At 40.0% G+C, this 18,200-nt stretch overlaps 1 protein-coding gene across 2 annotated transcripts in view; it reads left to right on the plus strand.

The window, feature by feature from the left end:
- Window positions 1–18,200, plus strand: part of LOC144527911 (serine/threonine-protein kinase PAK 3) — a 26,622-nt gene continuing 8,422 nt past the window's right edge. The window contains exons 1-9 of one of the 2 annotated variants that reach the window (XM_078266257.1): window positions 1–201; window positions 9,357–9,550; window positions 9,668–9,768; window positions 11,600–11,753; window positions 11,869–11,906; window positions 15,233–15,295; window positions 16,536–16,691; window positions 16,779–16,950; window positions 17,622–17,685. In XM_078266257.1, coding sequence (XP_078122383.1) covers window positions 9,379–9,550; window positions 9,668–9,768; window positions 11,600–11,753; window positions 11,869–11,906; window positions 15,233–15,295; window positions 16,536–16,691; window positions 16,779–16,950; window positions 17,622–17,685 — 920 coding nt within the window. In that variant the 5' untranslated portion in view covers window positions 1–201; window positions 9,357–9,378. The remainder of the gene's footprint in view (window positions 202–9,356; window positions 9,551–9,667; window positions 9,769–11,599; window positions 11,754–11,868; window positions 11,907–15,232; window positions 15,296–16,535; window positions 16,692–16,778; window positions 16,951–17,621; window positions 17,686–18,200) is intronic. The other variant, XM_078266258.1, reaches the window with a different exon arrangement.

An 18,200-nucleotide genomic window follows, 5' to 3' on the forward strand; every position in this document is an offset into this window, starting at 1 on the left:
TGGGCTAGGGAACAGTGAGCAGCCAGTGAAGCATCCAGCCTGCCGAACAAGCTTGCTTTTAGGGTCAGGAACTGGTCTGACAAGAGAATGGCAATCCTGCCTTTAAACTGTCATTAGGCCTGTACGGTTGACGATGAATCTACCAGAGCTCCGGGCTCAAAGGCAAAACACTGAGCAAGAGAATGTGAAGACATATTTCAGGTAATTCCTTCTCTGTGTATGGCAATAGGGGATGTTGAGGGGGGAGGTAGAGGAGGGAGGAGAGGAGAGGAGAGGAGGAGGGGGAGGCTGTGTATGTAGGGGTGCTTTGTAGCCTTTTTTCCTCCTTCTTCTACTCTGCATTCTGCCCTGCTAAGAACGCAGCTGTTTCATCAGCAGTGTGTCCGTGAGGGCGAGATGGAAATGGATGCCTGCATCAGATGGGCTAGAGATGTATTTATATGATCCTATACCCCCCTCTGCATCACATCATTTCTGTATGCACTCCCTTGTGCCTCTCGCAAATAGCATCTTTGTTGATGGGGAGGTGTTAGAATCAATGTGTGTGTGTGTGTGTGTGTGTGTGTGTGTGTGTGTGTGTCAGTCCTGGACAAATGCAGCAGCTGCAGTGGCAACACTGGCACAAAAAAGAAGCAATGCTATTTTGGGTCTGTAGACCCGAGGCTGACGGATGGATCAGAGTTGTATATGCTGTGGATGGGGGGTGATGGATGCCTAATATGCTGATAGATGCTCTTTTGTTATCTCTACACTGCCTCACTTATGGCCTTTCTAGGGAGTGTTTGCTAAAGAAATAGCTTTTATTTCCATTTATTTGACCAGACCAGAGAGAGAGAGAACAGAGACGTGCCTCTGTCTCCTGGCTTTAACATGGATGTGTGTAGCAGATTCATGGAGGCTGTAGTGACAGGGAGATATACAACATCTGGTCACCTGACTTCATTGGGGAGCAGAGTGGGGGTAGGGGCCGGTCCTGTAAAAGCTGAGCTATTCTGCCTCGGATTCTTCCACAGCCATCGGTGGTGGAGGAGAATGGAAGGATTGGCTACAGTCGTGAATGTCTCCTCATCACCTCTGCTGATTTTGATTGTGGTGTCAGAGCTTATGCAGAGGGAGATTCATCTCTAAAGGGAGCAAAGTCATCCTCCAGTTTGTGAGAATCAGGGCCTGATGGGAGACCTGTTGTCTGGCTGTCGTGTGAAAGAGGGATGTTAGGGAGTCATGTCAGTGATCGAGGGAGGGTGAGATGATTGTAGAGGGGAATTGGGGGATGGGATGCTGAAGGTGTTACTCCCTTTGAACATTGGCCTGTTATACTGATATACAGTAGATGTGATACGTGCCCTTCCATTCATCACTAATCTATCTGTCCAGACACCATGACTGCCCTCCTTTCACTGTGTTCACCCAAGGGTTTGTATTGTGTCCACTGCTATCTTTTTGGAAATGTGAAGTGTCCCTATAACCACCATCACCACCACCATGGCCCCACCTTTGTCCTTCAGTTCAGCTCAATCAAGCTTTTCTATGTGAAAATAATGTTGTTGGTGCATAAAATAGTTTGAGTCGGTATAGCTCATTACATTAGACAGCACTTTGCTTGGCAGAAGACACCAGCCCTACAGTTGTAATCTAATGCAGTGTCAGAGACAATCAGACAGAGATGCTGTGATATACCATTAACGTGTTTGATATTTATACATCCTGCTGTTCAACTGATCTGTGAAACCATTGCTGGATAATTGGCTGCCGCTCTGGGTCTTAGACGATGTGCTACACTTGCCACAAGCATTATATATTCATCACACCTTTATCTGCACAGGTCTGTTACAGGGAAATGGACAGTTAACAGCTCTGTATTTTCAATGTCTACATGGGTCTGGGTAAAGCTGCTTAGCATCAGTTGAAAGTATTCACATAGGCCTTTGTCTCTGTGTTACAGGCATCTCATGAAAATGTCATATTTGCAAAAGGTGGTAACCTCTCAGGTCTGATATTCTGTGCATGTGTGCTCTGTATTAATAAAAGTAAAGCTGCACCAAAATAGCATACTGTTTACAGTGTAAACATTAATTGTGTAGGCAAAATCCAAGCTTATTGTGGCTTGGCTTTAACTGACCCTTGTGATCAACTTGCATAACCAAAACATTATTATTTGTTTTAATCCTATACTTTCTGTGAACACCAACCATTAGATAGAATTGCCTTGTAAGATTATTATTAAATTATTTTTAGTATCTTTGTATGCAATGTAATAAATGATGGTATGGCGTTTTCTGCTTAACAAAATAAACATGACATTTTGCTTAAATAATGGATTATTTTATTCTAGCTTGATTTGTCAGGCAGATATGTTTTGGAATACTATACACACCAGGACCTCCTTATCTCTTGGCCACTTGGATAAATGTACTAGTAGATGTTTCATTTGTTTTATTTATGTTTTTAATATGATCATCTGCCCAGACCCGGATGACCAAAATGAAGTGGTTAATATCTAATCTGCCACCGTATAAATCTCCCTGCACATTTATTTAACATAATCATATAAACAACACATACAATCACAACTTTTTTGTACACTGAAGCAACGTGAACCGTTCTTTTTTCAGTATATCTGCCTGTATGTCTCCATGGCTATTAGTGTGTGCAGCAGTTCTGGGCTTCCCCTTGTTTTCCACTGGCCAGTGTAACCTAACACATACAGCTTCTCTTACCTCACCTCAGCTAACAAAAGCAGTAGACACAGAACCTCATCTTGGCCTATAGCCTGCTAACTGGGCTGCCTGAAATATGATAGCAGGACACACAACACATACAACTAGGCCTCCATCTGCTGAGGACTTAGTCTGCATGAGTTATGCTGCTATTGTTCAGTGAAGTTATCGGCTAGGAGTCTTGTTGACAGTTTATAAATGTGTAGTGGCCTCATGTGGGCTGTTTGGGTGTGCTTAAGGGCATAGCTGTCTAAAGCAGGACTGTAGTCTTGTGGTAGGTGTGTCAGAGCTACAGTCTGTGTGTTGTGGATTAGCATGTAGGATTGGAAGCCATCTGGCCATTTTGTCTCAGAAAGGGGAGGGGGAATAAGTGAGAGAGATGGATGGAGAGAGACAGGAGAGAGAGAGAGAGAGAGAGAGAGACACACACACACACACAGAAGAAACACTCACACACTGACACATTGACACAGCTCCCTTTGTAATCTCCCTACTTGATGTCTGTTGCTACTTAGAATAGTGTGTGTGTGTGTGTGTGTGTGTGTGTGTGTGTGTGTGTGTGTGTGTGTGTGTGTGTGTGTGTGTGTGTGTGTGTGTGTGTGTGTGTGTGTGTGTGTGTGTGTGTGTGTGTGTGTGTGTGTGTGTGTGTAAAATCCCTCAATTTGTGACCAGGATAGTTCTTCTGTGATTTACACTGTTTCTGATGTATCACACACTAATAGCAAATATGGCTTCAAGATAGTGAAGAGAAATGTATTGGGAGGATTCAGGATTCCCGGAAAGTTAGAGGGGTTAAAGCCTTTACAGTAAGTTGATGCAATGGGTGAAGACGTTCCAGATGGATAGATACTGTGGAGAAGAAAAGGATGAAATGTTGCAGAGGAGGAAACAGGTTCAGGGGGTTTAAGAGATTAACAAGTTGGGCTGGATCAAGAGTTTGCAGAGAGTTGCAGAGGGGCATCTGAACTTGAATTTGTTTTAAGGTAAACAGACTGCAGGATGTAATATGTTGGAGGAGAAGCGTGAATTAAAAGAAATACCTCAAACTTTTTTTAAACAGTAACTGTTTCTCTGTTATTTCCATAAGAAGAATTGTTATAAACTCACATTTTGGCCCTCATTCTGTTTTGTATATTTGTGCTGTATCTCCTGAGGAGAGACTTTCACAAATGCTTCAGCTATAATATCTATACAAAACACTTAATAAGACTTTCAGTTCAACTGGAGTTTAAATGCAGCAAGCTTCGTGTTTGATCAAGATTTGTCAATGACATTAAACAAGTATGCTCACAATTAAGTTGATTTACTGAATAAAACCCCAGGCACAGTTTTGGTACAAAATTATAGGAAAGCTGTGGTCATGACAAACATGATCCAAGATTTGTAACTCCAGGTAGAAGGGAATTACTCCTCTGTCACACACAAATAACACCTTCGAGCTGAAGATCACTTAGAGCAGTGCTGTCACTGTTTCTTTATTTTAAAAATAAACAACAAGGACTTCAGCCGCATGGAGGTGCAACTACTGTGTGTGGCAGAACACAACCTCTCAGTTGATTCACTTGTTGACATAAGTATTAGTCCTGTGGCAGTGTTTGCTATGCAAAATCATAATGCAGCTGTACGTATGTGTTTGGCAGGGGAGACATTAAAATTAAATGCACGTCTAGTTGTAGTACTCACACAACAGCTGATATGTCAAACATTTGTATATCAGTTACCAAGTCACAGACAATAATTGGATGCAACAGTCAGCAGCTGTATTTTGATGTTTTGTAAATCCAGGGCTGGTGTATGTTGTGTGTTGGCTTAAGAATGTCAAATGTCAGCTCTTTAAGTCACTAATCTACTGAGTCTGACTTTATACGTTCAAACATGTTGCAGATTAAACAAACAAGATATGACATGCTAAACAGTGAGCTTTAGAGGTGCTGGTAGGCGGATTTAGATACCTTTGGACAGAGCCAGGCTAACTGTTTCCCCGTGTTTCCAGTCCTTTTGCTAAACTAAGCTAATATTTCCCATACTGATAGTAAAGAGTGGTATCAATGTTCTCATCTAACTCTCTGTAAGACAGCAAATAAGCGTATTCTACTCCTTTAAGACTTAAAGCCGGAACCCTGTCCCCAGACATCAATGTTAAAATTTGGCGATTCTGCAAAAGCCTGGATTACGTTCATCAATTCCATGTCTGTTACACAAACTCTGGTACACACCCATGTGAACATAAGTCCCATGGACACTGGACTCAAATGTAGAAGTAATGAGTCTTCAGGATAATATCTATTTAATACAATAATAACCATCAGTTGTCAATGCTCAGTAAGTAAAAAAAACAACAGAATCTTTTTTTTTTTTCCATCATCCTTTCCTTATGTTCAGTTTTTCTATAAACTAAAAATAAATAAATAAATGAAACTAAAACTAGATAAGATGATTTCCTTGAGATGCTGTGGCATGTTTGACCACGTGAGGTTTTAATCTTGTGACCATAAATTTTACTTGAGTCCCTTTCAAAGGGAGTCCTCTTTAGCAAAATTGTACTATAACACCAAACGCCTCCTCCTCTAACCCTCATTTAAAATGATAGGGGGATGGCATCTGCATTTTGACTCCGTGTATTTTATTCTTACCAACCATGTGAGAGAGGAGCATCACTGCAGCATGTTGACATCTGTGTGTCGTCGGCCTCCAGTGCTTTAATGTCTGGGTGAAGTGTCTGTATTATATGAAGGTTGTCAAGTGAACTGGCCTTCTTTTGCTCTTGCTAATTGTAGAATGGGCCAACTTTACTGACTCTGTGTCTATAAAACACTCCAGTGGCCAGTAAAAGTACTGTATGAACAGCACCAAGATAAAGGAGATAACAATGGTAAACTGCAGCTCTGGAGTATCCCCCCTTCCTCCTTATCCTTTGAATGCCCTCTAGCTGTCCACCCCATCCAAGTAATCAGCATCTTTCAAAGAAGCACAGCCATAGCTAAAGCCAAGTCAAACAGAGAGTGTGTCCTAATCAGGGGCACGAAGAGCCGGGCTTATGGAGCCCTCCCCCCACTGCGGGCCATTACTGGGCCGCAATGGGCTCAAGATTAGAGCCTCTTCCTGTGTTACCCATTCAAATTCTGCATTAATGTTTGAAAAAGCAGAGAAAATGCCTGCTCTTCATAGACAGATTAATATTTTATGGAAGAGAAATGTGAAAACATCCTCAATAATATCTGAGTTGAGGTGGTGTGTCTGCGGTGGTTCTGTGTTTTTTTAGACACGTGTATTCATACTGAATATTGTCACTTCCTACCAAAGCAAGCTAAGCAGAGTGAGGTTTGGGGTTGTAATTTCTTATAGTGGATCATTGTTACAGCTGACAAAAATTGGTCTCTTAATGATATTTTTCCCGTTGTCTGCTGAAATAGTTCAGCCTCATACGTAGAGTTGATTTAAAATGTTGAGAGACTAGCTTATGTGTGTTTCAGAAATAGGAGCTGCTTGTTTTAGAGACAGTGCACTCACTGACTGACTGACTGACTGCCTGTCAGTCTGCATAGTAAATAGGTCAGTGTTTTATGTGAGAGAAGAATCAAGTAACGTCTGGGCCTCCATGAATCTGCCATCCTTAGCCGTCTGACTGCTCAGCAGAGCTGCTGCTGTTGCAGGAGATTAGCCAAATAGCCACACAGCAGTGACAACCACAGTTTGTAACATATTAATTAATTTGGTTTCTTGTGGTTTCCTGCTGTATTCTTTAGCTGGTGGCACATATTCTCGCTGCTGCCTGATATAGAAATGACCACAGTCAGATACTGAAGAGTACATAATTCATTCACACTGCTCTCCAATGGCAGGTGTTGTATGAAATTATCATATTAATGAGCATGCACTTTACCCTCACTGCTTTATGTAAGGGTAGTCTGCATTGCATCCTCCCAGGGAGAGCCTGAGTATCGATGAAGCCAAGACTTCACCCAAAATCTCAAAAATATAAATTTTATGTTTAAATGGTTCATAGCCTCTGGTCACTTCGTCATGATTGGATGTCGCAGCCATTGATTCTTTTCCTCTGTATTTGCAGACCAGATAATGACCTGATTGCTGCTGTCAGGTCTTGCTTGTGCCATGTGCACATATTAGTGAATCCACTTCTGTGCATGACTATATAAAAGCTGTGTGATGTACTGTAGCTGGCAAGAATGTGTTCAAAGGTTTATGTTAATGGGTTAAACAGGGGCATCAGTCACAGCTGCATTAGTCTCAACAGGGCAGAGCCACTTGCATGTGTCTTTGTAATAGAAAACAACTCTAGACAATGGATATATGTTATGCTGATTAAGCTGAAACACAGTAATTGTATGTATCCCTACAACCCTTTAACTTTAAATGTGGGCTTCTTTGTCATGTGGCACATACTGCAAGGTTTCCATGACATACCACTATGTCATCTTTATTTTCCTGGCTACTTCCTGTACATTTTTTTTGATAGCCATGTTGTCAGCAACTCCCTGTTGCTCTCTGTCGATATTGTGACATAACTTTGTAAACCGCAGAGTTTCACTGGGTTTTGTTGTTAGTGACACGCCTAACCTAATCCTAAGAGAACCTGTTTGTTGCTGTTGTCTGGACTTTCACCTGGAACTCACCCAACATGGTAGAAACTGACAGCAACCACCACCAGTATATATGGAAATATGCCATGAAAATCATCTTAAAAGAGCTGCAGTGTTTTTTTTTATCTTTTTTTTTTATCATGTTCCACACTTCACTGTGGATGCCACCCTCACACTTGCTCAGTGTATAACACGTGTCCCACCGTTAGTCGCGTGACAATTCATCCACAGCCAGCTCTGATACTAAAGGCCAGAAAAGTATGGCTTCACTATCTGCCAAATCATTTCCTGCAGTGATGATAGAAAAGTTTGTCCAATTGAAATGATCACAATGCTCTTGCCAGTGAAACACAATTGTTAGTCTCATCACACCACCAGCAGAGGGGAACAAAAACACTGTCAAGTTTATAAGGAAACAACAAGATTTGTCTTTTATGGCAGACCAATGTTTGATCTTAAAGACTTTTGTCAGATAATGAATATTGGCAGATATTTTGTAGTCTAGTTTATATGAATAAAACATTGGAATAAGTCTAAACACACATTAATGGTTGATGTTATCCAAGGGGGGAAAAAAACTGTTAGATCAGATGAGAGACTGTTCCGCTCTTATGGAGATACAATTGAAATACCCATCTGTTAATAATTGTGTTGCTTTGAAAGAGTCACTGCAAAGTTAAAGACAAAGATAGTGAACACAATCTGTAAGATTCTATTGGTTCTGATTGTCCTGTCCAAAGAGGAAGCATTAGTGGCAAATATGTTTCACAAGAAGACTATGCTTTTACTGTTGACATATCTGATTAAATCATGGCTTTTCATAATCAATATATAGTATTTCTTTCCCACTAATCTAATTCCTTCATTCAATACCAGCTCTTTTGGGAAGTTAACCAAAAGTAGGGGGTAACCAACCAGATTTTACCTTGTACACAAAGATGGTTACATAAAATTGTAAAGGCCACTGTGATGGCACATGTGTAATTTGTCAGAGGCAGTGAGCACTGTGTAAGAACCGAGGACTGGTCTTTGTTTGCTAATGTAGGTCTCCACTAAGGGGGCGGCCTGGATGGCCCACTTTCTGGGACGGTTGTGCTGCACATCACATGATGGGCTTGGCCTCAGGGTGAGGCAGTGAAGGAGTTTAATATGGTAGTGGGATGGGTAGATGGAAAATTAGAGGATGCGTGATGGGAATGTTTACTCTTGCCAGTTTCTCTCAGAATCAACTCCTGGTTACTGTTTTCACAGCTGAACAGACCCACTGGACATCAGACTCAGATGTGTTAGCAGAGAATTTCTTTTAGACCTGCAGCCAGTGTCGCTGTAACAGAATTCCTCATGTTACAGTGCTAAAATAGGCCAAAGCTCTAAAAATACAATCCTTTGAAAGTGTAACTAGGAGTCTTCTGTAAGTGTTAGATCTGTCTGAATTCAGCTAACTCAAGTCTTGATATGACTTTGTCACATTTATATTTCTCCAGTCCTACTGCTTCAGAAACCAGCCACAGAGACGGCCTCTGCAACTCCTGTATGTCACTTTCCTAGCTGGAGCCCACACGTATCAGTGTACAAAACTAAATAATGTTAGACTTTTGTGAGAAATAGAAGACTTTTATAGTCTCAAGCAAAAAAAAAGTAAACCTTTTGTGACTGCTGAAATCATGAAGTGAAAAGACAAATCAACAAAAACTCAAATATGAATTCAATATCTTTGGGTTTTGGATAAAATAAGCGATCTTAAAACATTACATCTGGCTCTGATTCCTATGGCCAATTTTATACTATTTTCTGCCGTTTTTATAGAATATACATCTCACGCCTTTGTCATCCTTGATATTGACACAATAATTGAATCCCTTGATGTAATTGTATTTTTTTGAACTTACTATGGCTAAGCACTAGTCAAAATTCAAGGTTGCTATGTTTGGAGCATCCAGAGAGATTTTGCAACCTTCACGAGTCCCAACTGATCTATACCCAGATTATTTAACACCGAACTCCTCCATCTCTCTCTTTCTCTCTCTCTCTCTCATAGGACATTGTGAGTGCTACTAAAGATGTCTGATAGTGTCGATATTGAAGAGAAACCACCAGCCCCCCCCTTGAGAATGAACAGTAGTTCCCGAGACTCTTCATCACTGAATCACGCCTCTAAACCACTTCCAATGGCTCCTGAAGAGAAAAACAAGAAAGTCCGTCTGCGCTCCATCTTCCCCGGGGGAGACAAGAGTAAGTATCCTCCCCCACACGTCACCCTCACACTCTGCCCCACATTGATTCACATCCTTTACTAGTTTACCTCTGTATAAAAATACACAATTGTTAATCACTGTTTGTCTTCTGCAGCAAACAAGAAGAAGGAGAAGGAACGTCCTGAGATATCCCTACCCTCAGACTTTGAACACACCATTCATGTTGGCTTTGATGCTGTAACAGGAGAATTCACAGTGAGTATCTCTTTCACCTGACAATCAGGCATATATTAACAGGGACTGATCCTGATCCTATCTGAAAGCAGAGTCCCGCACACACTTCTAAAATCACAATTCCCTCAGGCAATGAAGTCAACTAATGATATATAGTATCCTTCACATAAAGTTAGCAATACAAGTGACTTGAATGACAATCACTCTATCTCCCCTATCAGGTGAAAACTGCACTGGAATCCTTTAGCGTTTCTTGGTAAATTACATTCTAGCTGCAGTTTCTGTTGGCAGTAGATGTTTTATTCTTACGCAAGCCTAGATGTATTATACCATGACACAGTATTTCCTTCTTTTATGCTCTGTTTAATGTTATTTACACTGAACTGAGTTATTCATAGAGAAGACCTGGAAGTGGTTTTTTTTCTTGTTTTTATACTTTATACCATACCACAACAATTAGGGACTCTAAGTAGATATAATATGTTAGGACTATTATACTTAGACACTAAACTCATCTGTTTGACACAATCTAGTGAGCGGTTCAATGCAGTGGCTCCAAAACAAAGCTTATAAAGCTTTCAATGTTCAGTTTTTGATTCAACAGATATGTTTATTCAGTTTTACTGATGTGTATTATATATGTTGCACCTTGGATTTTGTTCTTCTTATATACTGGAAGGAAAAGCTGTTGCAGGGGAAGTTATTGTAATGAATTGCATCATATTGCATTATATAAGTGTTTATTATATTGTTTTCTACATCATGTATATGGTAATCCGTTACCATTGAGGTAATCCTCTGTTATGGGAAAAGCAATGACATCATGCTATAAAGAATGAAAACACATAAACAGATGTTCATGTATACTGTATAATGGAACTGTTATACTGTAACATGGACAAACATGAAATGGTTTCACCATACCAGGCCTAATCTGTAAATCGTGTTTAGTCATCTTTGTTTAGACCTGAAAGGAATTATTTTCAAATGAAATAATGGATGAGCAATACCACACTTATCATCATTCCCCTGTAAAACCAATTTTTCACTGAGAAGTACTGCATGTCTTTTGGTATTTTTCAGTAACAAATACTTCCTTGTCCATTTGATAAGCGGTGTGCTCATAACATACAGAGCCAAACCACTTTGATTTCACTTACTTTATGGTTTTCTGGGAGGATACAGTATGTTACTGTTGATTTGCTCCTTGATCCCCATCCAAGTGTCATCTTTTTTTGCTTCCACAGAACAGTAGACTATTTCTTTCAGCAGTTGCTTTAAGTGTAAAAATATCTACAAGTTTACAAAGATCGCATGAATGAAACCTATTGTTGAACTACATTCAGCCCACTGTAAAAGGCCTAATGTCCACCAGTGGGCATTAAAACATGCAAACATAGGCTAAAAAAGTGCGAAAATGCCTTACAAGAGTAGTTGTAGTAGATGTTTTCTACTACTTTCTTGCTAAGAGTTAGATGAGAAGCTCGATACTACTCTCATTATGTCCGTTAAATATGAAGCTACAGACAGTTAGCTAAGCTTAGCACAAAGACTGGAAGCAGGGTTAGAACTGCAAAGTTGGCTCTAGTAAGGTTAAGTAAGGGTTAAAGAGTTTGGGGATATGTTGGGTTGATTGACAGCCGTAGTGACCACTTAGTGTCCAGTGTCTAGTGTTCACCTTAGTATGGCTCCTAAAAGCCTGTTTGGCGCAACAGAAACACTACATCTTCAACGGTTTCTGGCTGTGATTGAAGGACTATTAACAACCCACACTCTTTCCTCACAACAAAACTTGAATATTGTAGCTAAAATGATAACATTTTTAACATTTGACCTCTTTCTATTTGTGCAGGGTATCCCAGAGCAATGGGCACGTCTCCTACAGACCTCAAACATCACCAAGCTGGAGCAGAAAAAGAACCCACAGGCTGTGTTAGACGTCTTAAAGTTCTACGACTCCAAAGAGACCGTCAACAACCAGAAATACATGAGCTTTACTTCAGGAGGTAAACAACACCAAAATACTGACAAAATAAAATAACCACCACCAATATAACAAAAACATTTCATATTTATTCTTATGTCTAATACAAAAGATTATAATGTTCTTTTCTGTTTCAGACAAGTCGGCACATGGGTACATAGCAGCAAACACTCTGGTGAGTTCTTTTATATTGAAGCTTACTTTGATTAGTGTTAGTTATAAGCCTAAATAATACATTTGATTATTATTAAGAATATATTACACCTTCAAATTAGTAAATAAATCATGATGTTGCTAATTAAACATTCCCCTTTTAGTATTTAGTATTAGGAATTTCATTGCTGCACACTGCATATCTTGACCTCCCTAGATTGTCTGGTTATTATAGTAATAACATCATTGGAAAATCTCTCAACTCAAAGATATATTTCTTCGTGATTTATATGTAACAGTGTAATAATTAAACAGGTAAGTTGCAACATTATGTGGCTTTATTTCATCCACTTGAACCTCATAAGAAATTATGCCTCTCCAACTACACCACAGTAAATGTTCCTCACTTTACTATCACTAACTCTGTCTGGGATTTCTGGGATAGACTGTGTAACTCTCCAGCATGTATTTGCACAGACTTCTTCCTCTAATGGGCAAAATGTGTGCACTTCCCTCTAGAGGCTTACTACCCTCACAATGTTCCATAATGCCCTGAATTTTGCGTACATGCCAATCAGTCTGCAGCTCCTGCACGGAAACGGTGACTGCTGTGAGAGCCTCTGCTGCTCATTGTTTATTTTTCCAATCTACTAAACCAGATTTTTAAATACCCATAGACAAGCTCCACTGGAGGCTCAACTGCATCTAGAAGGACTCCCGCTGTGCTGACCTCATTCCTGGCTTTGACCAGAGTAATCTATGCTTTGAATGCCTTGGCCTGAACACGCTCAGCCGAGTGAAGAAGTGAAATCCAAGTCTGTTCACTGGGATTTCGCTGCCTCAGGCAAATTACAATGGGATCACTTAATGCAGGGCTACTGCTTGAAAGAGCTTTTTGCCAATAAAGGGCAAGTGGGTGTAGAAGTGAGTCTAAAAGGTTGTGCGAGCCCAGTGAGGGTATTTGAGAGCATGTCAGCTTCGGACTGTCATAGTGGTCCTCGGCCTGCTGAGGTGACTCAGCTATTGACTACGGTGACACAGATTCCATCCTAGGTTTGGTCTGCGCTGTCTCAGGCAAGCAGAACTACAGGAGAGGGTGCCAATATTTGGTCTGTAGAAGCAAACTCTAAGTATTCCATCATGAGCTACGTGTTTTGAACACCAACTTCTACTAACCTGCAATGCAGGTAAATATTAGAGAGCTGGTGTGTTGTTTTTCTTTAAGCAACTTGCTTTCGCTTCCTATCGCCTGCTACAATCCATGTCTACTCTGCAGTTTTCTTGTCTTGTCATTAAGGATTTAAGACCAAATAGAACCTTTTTAAGTCAGATGGAAAGTAGACTACTATCCACTAGTCATATTGTAAGATTGTTGGGTTTTATTCAACTTCTTTGAGCTTGCATTTGAGCCAGTTTCAGCCATGTTTCAGCCATGTTTCAGCCATGTTCAGCATACATTTATAACTGCAGATAATGCCGGGAGGGACACTCTGTTGCATCCTAATTCAAACTTTGGTCTGACCAAGTTTTATTAAATTTTAAATTCTAGGAATCTCGTAGAAAGACTTTACTTCCTGTGTCTGATGTCCACTCTAACATGCTAAATATTGTTCTTATTGTCCACCGCTACCAAACAAAAGATTCACCTAAGAAATTGTTTTGGAAGGAAACAAACACTTTGCTTTTATAATACACAGAAATGGAGATGAAGCTTAAGATACATTGGCAGGGTTTCAGACTCAATTGTAGTGCCTCTTTGTTGCTGCTTTAAATGATTAATAACTTGGTCTGGGTGTTTCTGTCCTGGTGTTACAGTTCCCCCTGTTAAGCCATCAGTTAAGTCATATATTTCCTTTTTTATATTAGTTCTACTACCAACCAGTAAGTCCTGGATATTTAACTTTAGCTTTCTGTCTGAGTGTCAGACCACAGGACTCATCTGTCAACAACACAGACAGCTCGACCACTGTTCGTATAACAAAGTTTACAGCATTAACACGTTTCTCAGAGTGTGTGAGCTTAAGACTCACATTGACATTTCATCTCTTGTGGGTTGTTGACCTTACTGTTTAACTTCACAGAAACCCTAGGATCCTTCATGGTTGTTGCATGGAGGCTCCAATTCGGCTGTTTTATGATTTATAATTACTTGTGATGGATTTTAAGAGAAGTGTTTCATGCAGTTCGGGTGCCAATCCTGCCTTTTATCTGCTTTAGTAAACAGAGGAGTAGCTGAATAATAAGAATATGTATCTGTAACTAAATAATGTTGGAATTATCAAGTCAGTATAGATGTTTATATACTGTAGCAGCTCAGTATGATCAGATGAATCAAATTGTTGTTAGTTCATTCAGGTCGAACAGCCCCATAGCTCTGTCATTGTTAGTCCTAAAACTGTCTGTCAGTAATTCTCAGGCTTTAAAGTAAGAAGCTTCCAAAATGCTACAGTTTAATCCCCACATAGACAGTTAATTGGAAATTAGTTGATGTTCAGAAGTCAACAGAAATGGCAAGGACATGACACAATGTTTATTCATTACATGATTATAATTATAATGGTCATAAAGGTTTAATAGTATTATAGAAAACAGCATTTGTCCATTTGGATTAATGAGAGCAGCCACTTCATCTTCACCAGAGCGGTATGGAGCCAGTTCTTTTATTAACAGTGAAACCATTTGTTCTGTCCGAGTAACAATTATGCTCAACTATCCAAAACAATTCTGCAGTAATAAAATGCACATCTTTTTATATTTTTACCATAATGTCTAAGACTTAGACGTTATCTAAGGGAATACCACAGCATTGGTTTCACTAACAAAGCTTTCCTGCTAGCTAATGGAAGGAGATATTTAAAATTGAAACTGAAACTTAGTGATGTCAGTTTTCTAACAAAATGTGTGCTCAAAAGTGAACAAACATATATAGTGGGGAAAGTTAGCTTTTGGAACACATCTGTCAGTATGTGTGGTGCTTATGACAATAATTGAGATGTTTAATGGATTGCATCTTAAACATGTTATCAGGAAATTTCAAATCAGCTATAAGAACACGACACTTACGGTCCTTTATAGTAGCGTTCAAATTAAAGCTGATTAATATAACATTTTAAACTAGAAATCTGAAAATATGTTCTAGACGTGGTTAAGGACAGTCCTCAGGTGGCATTATTTGTCTCCATCATGTCCTCTCCTCATACTGGGTGTCAGGAGGACAATTTACGGACCTATTGTCCATCCCTCAGTAGCGTAACCATGCCCTCCATCCCCCCTCCCCTTAAGTCCACTTACTCTTAAACATTGTGTGGGTTTGTTTTGAGTAAATCCATTTTCAACCTTCACATTCAGAACCGACTGCTGTCATCTGGGCCTCCTGTCAGCCTTAGAACCTGCAGCGCATTATTTGACAAGGTAACTCCTCCATATTACTTTCCACATGATGTATCCGTGCATTGGCTTTGAAGCTAAATTTGATCTCCTAATTTTGATTATTCAAACAGGCTAATGCAAAACCCATATACATATATTGGATTTTAGATGCATCATCACTCTCTGTATTGATCATGGGGGGTATGATTGGATCTATTAGTTAGTAATGTTACTGATGTATTTATTATCTTCCACAAGAGAACCTCTTTTATATATATATATATATATATATATATATATATATATATTTTTAAATGGACCGTCTCTGAAATGGCAGGGCAGGGGCGCATGCCACAGAGGGTTATAATGACTGTCAAACTGCATGTGTGAGCTCATATTCTTTAAAACTGCCAATAATGTGCCTTCATTACCATTGTAGACATTACCGCATGGCTCTGTAAAAAAAATAAAACTAAAAACACACATGCTTACAGTTAGCTAGACACTCATTTCTGCGGGTCAGAGGCCCAGTATGTCTGAATGGAGGACTGAGACTTTCCTTTAGACAGACCCTTTCTTTTTTAATCACTAGAACTAAGCTGCACTGCTTCATTTATGCATGACAAGAGTGGAAATGGACGAAATGTTTCCACTCCATAAGAGGAAGATGATCCAAGGCTAGCAGAGTTTTGGATGGGGGAAGGCTGAGCATTAGGCATAATAAATATGCCTGAGGCTTATTAATCAAATGTTTTAAAAGGTATCTACCATATCAAGAGGATGTCTACACTTCATCAACATATTGCTCATTACTGCAATGTGGCTGCATGTTTTCTCTTAAAGCACAATGGCACCTCACTTTCAATGCTTGTCTCTTTAGCTCTTACTGGACTCATAATAATAATTTGATGATAATAATTTTCCCTTCACTTTTAACACAATTGCTCCTGACAATTTAACCCCATTAATTTTTTTCAGATGTATCACAACAGATGAAGTGTATTTTGTTTATGTTGCTTTTGAATAACATGTTGATATGATCTGACTCTGTTATATGGTTGTTACAATTTAAAAATGTATTCGCCACCACTACAGCTTGTATGTTAGACAAAGTATCTTTTGAAACTCAACTGGCCAGAAGTTAATGGCTGGTTTGGGATTTGCAGGCTGTTTACTGTGGTAAACTGTGTACATGTGTTTAATTTGGGGAAGATACTCTTTTTTTATTCTTTGCTGCTACATGGCACATGCATCCAGACTCACTTACGTCTCTACCCTCTAGGCTGCCAAAACATCATCGTCAGAGCCCCCTATCGCTCCGCCTGTGTCAGAAGAGGAGGATGAGGAAGAAGAAGAAGAGGAGGAGGAAGAGGAAGAAGAGGATGATGATGACGAGCTGCCCCCGGTCATCGCACCTCGGCCCGAGCACACCAAATCTGTGAGTTTATACGGCGTGATGGGTGAAATAATTCTGCTGCAAATGCAAAATCCCCTCTGCATTTCATTGACTCGTTTCTCACGACAGATCTACACACGCTCTGTCATGGACCCAAAGCCTCCCACCCCTGTGAAAGAAGTGGTGACTCCACCAGAGTCGCAGGTCCAGCCGGATAACACGTCCAACACAATGTATCGCCACACTGACCGTCAGAGGAAGAAGTCCAAAATGACAGATGAGGAGATTCTGGAGAGACTCAGTATGTGCCTAAGACATTTTTTATTCGCCAACAAGTGAATTTTAGTTTAGTTCAGTTGTTCAGATATATTTTCTGTGAATTGTGTCTCCGTCAATGATTATAAAAGCCTTCTCCACACTGACAGGAACTATTTTGCTAATGAAAAACCATGAATCTCTTGATTTTTCTCATCTTTTAAAATATCATAATCATCCAAATTTGTAGAATGTCCTCCTAAGTTTAAATCCACACATTCCCAAAAACAACACTGAGGACACAACCTCAGAGTCGGATAATCACTCTGTGGTGATTAGAACACAGGCTGGATATTTGGTTTCCAGTGGCATATTACTATTAGTGCACTAATTCTGTGTATTTACAAGAATTATGCAAAAGAACAGGGAGCACTAATGTAATCAAATTTGGACAAAGATGGACTTTTTGTTATTGATTTTTGCTGTGCCTAGACCGCTCCTGTCTCTGCAACGTAACTTCAGCTCAAAGTACTTCACGGTGCATGTTGGTATGCACCGTGATGTAGAGATGAATCTAGGGTATATCTGAAATAGAAGGGCAGAGGTTCTGCAGTGATGTTTTCTGTGTATGAGTGTGTTTGTTTAAAAGGCCGTCTTGATTATGTGCGCCCACACAAGCTCAATCATTATTATATATCTGCTTTGTCTCTGACTCAGGGAGTATTGTGAGTGTGGGGGATCCCAAAAAGAAGTACACACGCTTCGAGAAAATAGGACAAGGGTAAGTCCATCCGCGACCATAAACCAGTCATCACAGTTATTAAATTAGAGCAATTTAAGAAGCAGTCAGTGTCGCCAGGAGAGATTGAGCTGTAGTGACCACTTTAGTGAGACAGAGGCAGAGGGATGGTTAGGTTGAAGGACTGGGAGAAAGTAAGTAGAGAGGAAATGAGAACTGTTTGCTGAAATGGCTATGGGCCAGATTAGCGCTCTCTCTCTCTCTCTCTCTCTCTCTCTCTCTCTCTCTCTCTCTCTCAACTTGTCTTTCTGTGTTTTACACATATGCGCAGATAAAGACTGTGCAGTTGTTATCTGCTCTGACATTCTCACTATTTCCATATTTGATCAGGAAGCTCCTGCGTTAAACATAAGATAACTGTCTATTTATTCTCTGCCGGGTTATCTTTAACTTATCACTACCAGGAACTATGCATCATTATTCATAGCTTCTGACTAAACACAGGTGTAGCTGGCAGCAATAGAAAGAAGAAAGACCAGAAGAACTAAGTTCACAGC

This window comes from Sander vitreus, chromosome 13 (assembly GCF_031162955.1).
Source record: "Sander vitreus isolate 19-12246 chromosome 13, sanVit1, whole genome shotgun sequence".
Taxonomy (NCBI): Eukaryota; Metazoa; Chordata; class Actinopteri; order Perciformes; family Percidae; genus Sander; species Sander vitreus.